Source organism: Zalophus californianus, chromosome 5 (genome assembly GCF_009762305.2).
Source record: "Zalophus californianus isolate mZalCal1 chromosome 5, mZalCal1.pri.v2, whole genome shotgun sequence".
Classification (NCBI taxonomy): Eukaryota; Metazoa; Chordata; class Mammalia; order Carnivora; family Otariidae; genus Zalophus; species Zalophus californianus.
The window spans coordinates 143283670-143293941 of NC_045599.1; the positions used below are offsets into that span (position 1 = coordinate 143283670).

At 39.4% G+C, this 10272-nt stretch overlaps 1 protein-coding gene across 1 annotated transcript in view; it reads left to right on the top strand.

Annotated features, from left to right (window-relative positions):
- Positions 1-10008, top strand: part of DNAH5 (dynein axonemal heavy chain 5) — a 263927-nt gene extending 253919 nt beyond the window's left edge. Inside the window, exons 77-79 of the mRNA XM_027606690.2 lie at positions 964-1116; positions 1538-1769; positions 9232-10008. Of these exons, the coding sequence (XP_027462491.2) occupies positions 964-1116; positions 1538-1769; positions 9232-9383 (537 nt within the window). The 3' untranslated portion in view covers positions 9384-10008. The remainder of the gene's footprint in view (positions 1-963; positions 1117-1537; positions 1770-9231) is intronic.
- The last annotated feature ends 264 nt before the right edge of the window (positions 10009-10272 follow it).

Consider the following 10272-nt stretch of genomic DNA (forward strand, 5'->3'; position numbering starts at 1 on the left):
ATTTGAAATTCAAGCAGTATATATCTACACAGGTTGATCACTACATTTGTTCATGCATAAAGTATTCCAATTACAGTAAAGTGATCTAAAATATGATCTGGAGATACCTACCTATAGAGTTGCTGCTAACACTTTAAAACAGGAGTCTAGTCTTTTGATGTAGCCGGCAGAATGGTTGTGTGTGTGTGTACGTGTCTGTGTGTATCTATGTGTGTGTTTGCCAGCCTTATTGTAATAATACCCATGCCAATTGTAATAATAGAAGTTCCACGTGTGAATTCAGGCAGAATATTACAGGCAATGAATGCAATTAATTTGTTGGTAGTAAGGGACCTGTGTTTCCATTTCTTCTCCTTCATCAGAGGAAATAAAAGTTCATTCTCGGGGACAAGAACTTCAGAAAATAACTGTTGTTTGCCTCATTAAAAATGAGAAGTGGTGGAAGGCTTCTATGATTTATCATCCACAGAATATATTTTTAAGAGACCATGAACACATTTATGTAAATACCATTCCAATTTTAGTATATGTGCTGCGGAAGCGAGCACATTTATGTGAATAGAAACCCTGTTTTATGGTGTGTAGCGGTTAAAAATGTAACCTAAGGAGAAAAAAATGTAACCTAAGGAAAAATAGTTGAGGCCTATTAAATTTAATTCAAGTAACTGTTTTAATTACTGTATAGCAGAATTAGTAGTGAATATATTTGTACTTGAACAGCATCCTGAGTGCTAGATTGATCTGGAGTTCATGTGACGATGAACTGATTCTATAGTATCTTAGTATCAGGGGGAAGAATAATTTGAAAACTTAAATGGCAGAACCCAAGGGAAATTCATGTTTTAGGGACTTTTAAATTCTAAAAGTGAATTTGGTATTTCATAATTTTTTTCTGTGCACATAGCTAGTTACACAGCAGAATTAAGCCTGTATTAATTAATTATTTCAATGTATGCATTTCAGGCATCATGGGTTTCAAGTACGTTGGGTTTCTGGTTTACTGAACTTCTAGAAAGAAACTGCCAGTTTACCTCTTGGGTTTTCAATGGTCGACCGCACTGCTTCTGGATGACAGGTTTTTTTAACCCCCAAGGATTTTTAACTGCAATGCGCCAGGTAATAGTTCTGATTACACCTGTTGTGTTATTATGATTTTCTTCTACAAGGTTTTCTTCTGTCAGTATAGTTTTAAGACTATAACGAGACAGAGAAAGCCTGTCCCTTTTTGGCACCAGAAATTACACTGTCCTGAAGGTAAATCCAGCAATTTGTTCTCAGGCTGCTAGCTTGAATTCCAAAGCATTTATTTGTTATCTTTATATTTGATATAATTTGATATTTCTTTGTAAAATACAGTGGTTAAACTAGGACGTGGGTATTGTTTATGAGAGAATCTTTTTAACTCTTAAAGTACAATTCTGCTTCCTCTGAATTAGGGTAATTTGGGGTTACACTTTCATCACTGTTACGCTTTTTATGTTGAGATAAACCACTAATCACTCCCTTCGTCGTTTGCTCTTGTTCTTGTCCCGAGCAGGAAATAACTCGGGCCAACAAAGGCTGGGCCTTGGACAATATGGTGATTTGCAGTGAAGTCACCAAGTGGATGAAGGATGACATTTCTGCCCCTCCCACCGAGGGTGTCTATGTGCATGGCTTGTATCTTGAAGGTGCTGGTTGGGACAAGAGGAACATGAAACTCACCGAATCCAAACCAAAAGTGCTCTTTGAGTTGATGCCTGTCATAAGGATTTATGCAGAAAACAACAGTAAGTTGTCTTACGCATTCAGGGGCGGTTGGCATTATCAGATTGGATAATGTTATAAACACAAGATCTCATATTTTTGTTATCATGTCCTGAGGATTTTACTATTTTATCAGCATTCGCACTCACGCCCATGTTTAACGAGTGCTTATTGACTGCTAGGCACTTTTTTGAGTGTTACAGGGGAGGCCACGGTTCTAGATCATTCTTGCCTATCTACTAAAGCAGGTAAAATATATATGGATACTCATGAAATGTTAGCTGTTGAGATAAGAAGCAAGTGTTTGGAATAGTTAATAGAGGGTGGGAAAGAAGGGGAGGTGAAAATGGGAAGGAGTGGCCAGGGGCTGTGTCTCAGGAGCAGAGCTGGACAGGGCCTAGAAGGTTGGATAAGATGAGATGGGACAAGGAGTGGAAGGGAGGCCTTCGAGGCAGGACTGCACAGGGCCCACTGGAGGTGCCGACTCTACCAGCTTGGAAGTTTAAGCCACGTTGTGAAAGCCAGATTGAATTCAGGGCCATTTGGCTTAATCCAGTAGCTAATAGTAAAAAGCTGGATTCATATTTCAGCCTATGAACATAATAGCACGTCTGTGAAGCACACATGTTATTCCACTTTGACAAAGTTCTGTGTGACAAGTCTAAAAATACCTAAACTGCTTTCCACCATTGGCCTGATGTGCTCTGGAGGCTTTTGTTATTACATTTCACTCAGCTATAACTACCTTTCAGCGCACGTGGGACTTCTCTGTTCATCCCATTTATTAAAAAAAATTTATTTTATCTTTTTAATAAAAATCGCATATACTTAAGGTGTACAACATGATGATGTACACGTACATATATGCGGTGAAGTGGTTGTTGTAAGCCATGCACTCTGGAGGTGGCTGTGATAAGGGATCCCAAGGAAATACTGATTTTGTGACAGAAACACAATAGATTTTTCTTTAAACGAGTAAGGAATAGACCATTTCTCTTTGAAAGACAGCTTCTAGGATCCCCGTCCCTTAGATAAATATCACATTTGGGAACACGGGTCAAGGGAGGAGAGTTTATAAACTATGAATATTTATTTTTTAAGCAAATATTTGCTGGACGCCTGATATATGTCAGCCACTATCTTGGTGCAAAGGACCCAATGATGAAACAGATCAAGCCCATAAGGGATTCCCTCTAGTTAGGGAGACTGACAAGGAAGTCAACAATTAAAATGGAATTTGATACATGTTAGGATAGAGACACACTCAGGAGTTCATAACAATGCCTGCGAGGTTAGTGGAGATTGCTTTGGAGATGTGCTTGGATGCTAAGAATGAGTGTGAGAGGAGTTGAGATAGACTTTTCTTGGCAGAGGGAAATAGCATTCGCTCACTCGGTCATTCAGTGAGTATCTGGTACTGACCATCTGCCATGCTCTACTCTGGTGCTGGGGCTGCAACGGTATCCCCATTCTTAAGGAACCCAGTGTCAAGGAGGGACGGGCAGCAAAAAGGAAGCAAATACAGCTGACCCTTGTTACTCATGGATTCTGCACTTAGGAATTCACCTGTACTTTAAATTTGTAACCCCCGAATCCATGCATGTGGCAGGTCATTTGCAGGCAGAAGAAGGCTGTGACGTGCCTTATGGACAAAATACGTGTCTAACACAAGCTTCACTGAGGCATGAGTTAAAGTGGCATGAGTCCAAGGTTCATGAATCAACAATATATATTAAAAAGGTGTCCTTAAACAAAAACACACCTACAGTAAGGTTATGTACTGAGGGGTTGAAAATTTTGGGACCTGTATTTCAGAACCCTTGGAACAGTGGTTCAGTAGTTGCTAATTTAGTGTTCCTGGAGATTTTATGTACATAAGTCCCATGATAATGAGAATCGACTCTAAATCCACATACTGGTTTCAGATAGTTCTTTTCTATGAAGGAAACACACACGTACTATGCTAGCGAGTGGATAGTTCAGGGGCTCAGGGAGAGGCTCACTGAGGAGAGAACATTGAGCTGAGATCCTGGCGATGGAAGGCAGCTCTGCTAATACCCAGGAACAAAGGTGAAGGTGCAAAGGCGTGAGGTAGCAGTGGATATGCTGTGCGTGAGGAACAGAAAGTAGGTGCATGAAGGGAGAGGAGCCTGTGAAGAGAGGTGGGTGTCAGAAAAGAAACAGGCAGGTGCTCCACATACCCCAACTGAATCTGACAGGATAAATGTGTCTGGCTGAGCTTAGGCAAGCAAGCTGCCTGTGACTTCGGATTTATTGGTTCTTAGGGTGGTGTGAAGACCTGGAGCAGTGGTTATTTTATAGAAAAAATCATTAAGTGTTCTTTTTAATCAAAATAATATTTTAGAAATTTTGCTTTATTATATCATTCGGTCCAGTCGAGACATTGCAAAAACGTTTTCCTTATAAAGTAAAAGAAAAATCTTCCTCACATTCAGTTAGGTGTTACTTTTATGTATCTTGGGACTAAACTGTAAAAATCCATTGCAACATGATTTTGAACACCTCAGCATGGTATTAATAAAATAATAATTTTATAATACAGGCCGTTCTTTACTATTTAAGAACACATTTTAATAGAACAACTGTACTCACCCTGCTGGGAATTAGTCAGCAGCAGTGATGCTCATTAGCAGCAAGTTAAGGGAGAAAATAAAATAAGCAAAGGAAAAAGTGACTAATTTCAAAGCACTGAAAAAAAAAAACTTTCCTTCTTTTTTCTCTTTCTTTCTTTCTTTTTTTTTTTTTGTTTCAATAGCAGTTGGTGGAAACTTGTTTTGCCAAATAGCTTTGTTGTTGGAGAAGTGTTTTTCAGTGATTGAAAAGCTAAAATTCCATTGCTCTTTTCATACTCTAAATCTCATTTTCGTTTAATTTTGATAACTGAATAGGGCTCTAATTGAGCTAAAGGGGTGTAGCATCACTAATGACCAAAGGACACTCCTCAAAGTACAGTGTTTTAAAGTTAAAATTCTTCTAGTAAATTGTTTTTATGTTGACATGAAGGGTAACTTTTAGTTTAAATAATTCATCATTGAACTTTCCATATAGGACTGGTTTGTTTTCAAAAAGAAGTCTAGATATTTATTTTGACTTTAAAAATTGCATAATATGTACCCAAATGCTTAGGACATCATAAGAAAGTCACCCAGATAATATGACATTCACCGAAAGGGCAAAGCCTGCCACATCAACTCTAGGTCCTCTGCTCTCAAAGGAAGTTGCAAAGAAGCAGACATAGGAAAGATACATCTCCCTATAGATCACTATATAGACAGACTGATGCTTCTTCATGAACTTCAGGGTGTTAGCCAATGTGATGGGAAAATGGTGATTGGAAACTTTGGGGAACAAAGCAAGACCTCTGTGTACCTTTGGGCACTCGGTAGGGTGAGAAGGATCTCAGGGTCTCTGCAGCTAAGGAGGAAAAAAGTGTTTCTAAGATCACCCTATGACCCTCCCTGATCCAACGCTGTGCAGATGTGGGGCTGGGCGTGGGATAGCCCCATGCCGTGACCAGGAGGTGGAGGCCTCCTGACTGTTGAGCCCCATGGAATTTCAGGCACCTTCAGTTTGTGTATCTGGGCACGTGTATGTGTGTGTGTGGAAAGGGGAAATCTAACACACCTTGGACGTCTACTGCATTTTAAGCATTATGCTATGCTAGTCATTCACATATATTGATTTATTTTATCTTTACAACAACTCTGTAAGATATATCATCCCTATTTTGCAGATGGGGAACTTAAGGTGTAGAGATGTATGAAATTGGCCTATGATTTCCAGCTACCAAAGCTGGTATCAGAATGTGGGATGAATGCAAACCTCTGGGAATTCCTGTGGTTAGTGTTCTACTTAAGACTATGCATTTAGGGAGTCTCTGTGGTGTCTGGGTTGAAGCTTCAAAATAAAGCCTAAATTAAAAATGAGGATAGCTTCTTTGCATTTTGAAGTCGTGAGTTTATTTTTTTCGGGCACCTGGTGAAGTAGACACAGACTCTGCCCTGTTTGGAGGAGAGCTCTCACTCCCTATGGCCTCCTTCTCTGCATGCTGCAGGCGAAAGGTGGTCACGTCCCCTGCCACATGGCAGGGGGTGGGGGGCACATGGTCTCAGGTAAAAGACAGTGAGCCAGCAGCCTGGATATTTAACTTGCACTTCTGGTTTTATCACTAGAGTAATTAGTCATGTGGCTTTGGAGGAGTCTCAAATATGCTGTAAGTTGAAGTCAGACATCTAATAGTTATCTCCAGTTCATTTTCACATCCTCCTGCAAAGACCTCGGAGGCACACACGCATATTACATTCTGACTATTGCTGAGATTAAGAGCATAGGCTCTTGGCCCATTCTGGCCAGGTTTGATTCTTATCTTATTACCTACAGCTTTGTAACCTTGGACGAATAGCTCACCTTGTTATGTTTTAGTTCTCTCATCTGCAAAATGAATTTCATAATGGTACCTGTCCCATGGGGTTGTTAAGAGCATTGAACCCAAAGTGTCTATCTAGCACATAGTTAGCATACAATAAACCATTTTGTTATTATTGCTATTATTAATATGTTAACTCACATGTTTGTTGAAGGATTAAAAGGGAAATACATAAGAATTCGCTATTTAATCACTTAAATGTTATTCTCAAAGAGGAGTTAAATAAAGGAATGATTTAAAGGTTCTATACGGAATCTCTGTGTAACTTGGTTGTTTTGGATATTGGAAGGAACATATGACACAATGATATACTAGCACTTAGATGAAAAATGTAGGCTAGCGAGGGAAGTGACATAGTTAGAAAATGAAACTCCCTCAAGGTGTTTTATTAAAACCTTTCAGGCCCTAAACCATGGCCTCTCACCTTTTAGGCACAGCCTCTTGTCTCTGCTCCTCCTTCTGGGACCCTAAGGCTTTAAAGATTTTATGTATTTATTTGAGAGAGAGAGAGAGAGAGAGCACAAGAGGCGGGAGGGTCAGAGGGAGAAGCAGACTCCCCGCTGAGCAGGGAGCCCGATGCGGGACTCGATCCCGGGACTCCAGGATCATGACCTGAGCCGAAGGCAGTCGCTTAACCAACTGAGCCACCCAGGCGCCCTGGGACCCTAAGGCTTTAAACATGTTTAGCTGATTTGCTTTACCTAGCTAGCATGTTTATTTTTGTCTTCAAAGTTATTTGTCTAACTAGGGCTAATGGTTCTGAATCATCTGTTGATGTGGTTGTTTAGCGTCTGTCAACACTTTGACTATGAAATGATATTTTCAGTGGCTTCTAATCCTGCTGCGGAAGTTGGCTGCATGCTGTGATTTGGCATGGGCACCTTCAGTTCTGCAGCAATTACAAATAAATAAAATTGGATAAATATGTCAGAGAATTGTTTTTTACCTGCTTATTGAAAAGAATGCTACTTCCCCTCCCAATTTGTCTTTTCTTTTGGGATTAAAATCCAAGTAGTCATATACTTCCCAAGGTGTAATTATTACAATTACATATATTTATTATTACATGTATATTATAATTACATTTGCACCAAATGTGAGACTACAGTGGGTTCCTTCAAGATTTAAAGTGTTAGTCAAATTTGCATCAAGAAGAACGATAATTAACACTTATTATATATTTACAGATGCCAGGATTAAGGGATTTAATTTTATCAATCAGTACTGTTAGTATTAACTACACTCCATGAATTCAGTGCCATTCACTTATTTAATCAGAATTTTTGATATATTTGCCTAATAATTATTACTAATGATATTCTCGTGGTAATTTAAAAAAATAACACCTAGACTTAAAAATTGGGTATTAAATTAATTTAGATTCGCTCTAATGATTAATTTCATGGGATTAAGCAAACATATAGGTTTAAAGTACTGTAAAGTATCTATGAGTTTGTTTTAGAACAGGGTTCCCTGACCTTGATATTATTGATATTTTGGTCCAGATACCCTTTGTTGGGGGTGGGGGAAATGTCCTGTGCATTATAGTATGTTGGCAGGATCTCTGGCCTCTATCCACCAGATGCCAGTAGCAGTCTCACAGCTGTGGTAACCAAAAATGTCTCCAGATATTCACAAATGTCCCCCAAGAGTAAAATCATCATTGGTTAAAAATCACTGCTTTAGAATACTTACTTTATATTGAAACTTAATGTATAATATCATCATGTTCAAGTGCTTAACTTCTTCCAATAAAATTAATCACAGTGGAGGTCTAAAAACACATGGCAAAGCAGGTAGAAGGTTTTATTGGGTCAAAAAATGAGATCTTAACTTCTGAGAGTAGCTTGCTTTTAGAATTTGTTAGAAAAATAAATTATTGCACAAGTTAGTTTTGGGAACTAAATTCCACAATATGTCAACACTGCATGTGGAGAGTTCAGAGGTACTGTGTCCAAGTTTCAGTGTGTCACACGAATTCACCAAAGCAACGTTCTCCTCCTTGTTAAACCTGTTTTTGTCTGAATGTTTATGTGAGGGTCATGTATAATGTTGGCCTTCTGGAGGAACATATGGATGGGTGCAGACACCACGTTTGTACTGAAACAATTTAGGAAGAGAAGAGGAAATAGTGTATTGCTTCCTGAGCCGGATGCTAGGAGATGTGCAGATAAATTACGTGAGCAGTGTAGACTGAACGAGAAGCTAAGGAAGCTAAAGTTCCAAGCTGCTCAATGCAGAGGCTTCTTCCAAAGCCTAATTTATTTGTATTTGTAAATTTTTACTTTTTTTCTTAAAGCCCTGTGCCAACCCCTCCTCCCGCCCCCCCCCCCCATTGTATAAATATAAGGACCCACATACACATAACCACATAGTTTTGGAAACTGTATGTTTTCGTCTACTTGAAAAAGGTAGATTGCATCTCAGGCAGTTGAACTGTGCCATGGCTGTGTGCTTCCAGCCACTTCCCTTCCTCTGCACACATGGATAACTCACAACCCCTGTGATTTCGAATGTAGTTTAGGCTATGGCACAGAGGGTCAAAGGCAGGATTTTGAAATCATGATCTTAATAAAGTGAAATACTAGTGAGCCTTGGTGCTGGACATCTAATTAACAGTGACAGGTGCCTTGTGCCAAAGGAAAGCCGTGAGAGAAAAATGGAGAGGGTGTCTATGCACAAGATTTGGTGGGGAAGTAGAGGAGAAAGCGTGGAAGGGGCATGCTGAATTGATGGGTAGAAAGGAAGCAGCGGAAGGTTCATGGTCATTTCATGTGGGCAGGGGTTATTGTCAAGGACATGGGACAAGGGGCAGCGGGATAGCCCTGAAGATGTCTGGGTGTTTTGTCACACTCCCTGGAAACCTGCAGTTGCATCTGCTTCACATCTAGGGACTGTCTGACCTCAGGAAGAATCTCATTCTACCAAAACCTTGGAATGATCTTTAGAATGCACAAATTTGACTCTGCACGCTGTTTGGGCTGCTTAATTTTTGAAATTCACCAAGTTTTTTTTTTTTTTTATGGATTTTTTTGTAGCTTTAAGAGATCCTCGGTTTTATTCCTGCCCCATTTACAAGAAGCCAGTCCGAACGGACTTGAACTACATCGCCGCTGTGGACCTCAGGACAGCACAGGTCCCTGAACACTGGGTGCTCCGTGGGGTTGCCCTTCTCTGTGATGTCAAGTAACATGGGATGTGTCCCCACCCAAAACTTCAGAAAATCCAAATTATCCTAACCTTTATTTGTCTGTGAGTGCTGAACATTGTATAAATCAGGTTGATCATGCAGTTAATGAGCTGTGTAGGTTTTCCTACTCCTTAGTTGGACACTTAATTACTTTTAACCTGCTTCATCCTTAATGACCAATCCCTATGTTTGTTGAAAAGTTATTTGGTGATTTAAAAGCAAAACTTACAACTTCCTAATGAAGTGTGGCCTGCAAATCCACAGTAATGCCTTCAGGTCTAAGGACTGGGTAGGTCAAGCACACATTTCCTTGAAGGGATTATTCTTCTGCTAATGTGGTTCTAGTAACAGCCCTGTTCTCTAAGGTAACATGGCAGGTTTGTGCTGATTTTGCTTCTGTGGCCTTTTGCACTTAGATCAGGTTAAGAGATTTGTTTTCACAGCTCAAGCAGCCATTTGGGAAGACCTTTTAGAAAATGGGAGGAAATAGAATGGGTTAAGAATGTGAATAGATGAATAGCCAATCATGTAATCCTAGAGAATAAACATATAGAATGATGTTCATCCCCACTGATAATAATGAGATACTGATATTTGTTATAATAAAAAAAAATTAAAGCTGAAAGTGAATTGTGGTGAAGTCTTTGTAAAAGTGGTATGCTTAGAGATTCCTAGAGCGATGGAAATCAACCCATCTTTTTTGTAAAATAATTAAATATCCAAGCACAGAAAGCCATAAAAATATTCATATGCTTTGAGCCTTATCTTCTCTCCTGGAAATCTATGCCAAGAAAATAATTGAAAAGGCTGAAGTAATTTAATATATCAAAATGTATTTAATAACAGAAAACAGTGTGAGTGCCCTACTGTGTTCAATACTGAGTCTATA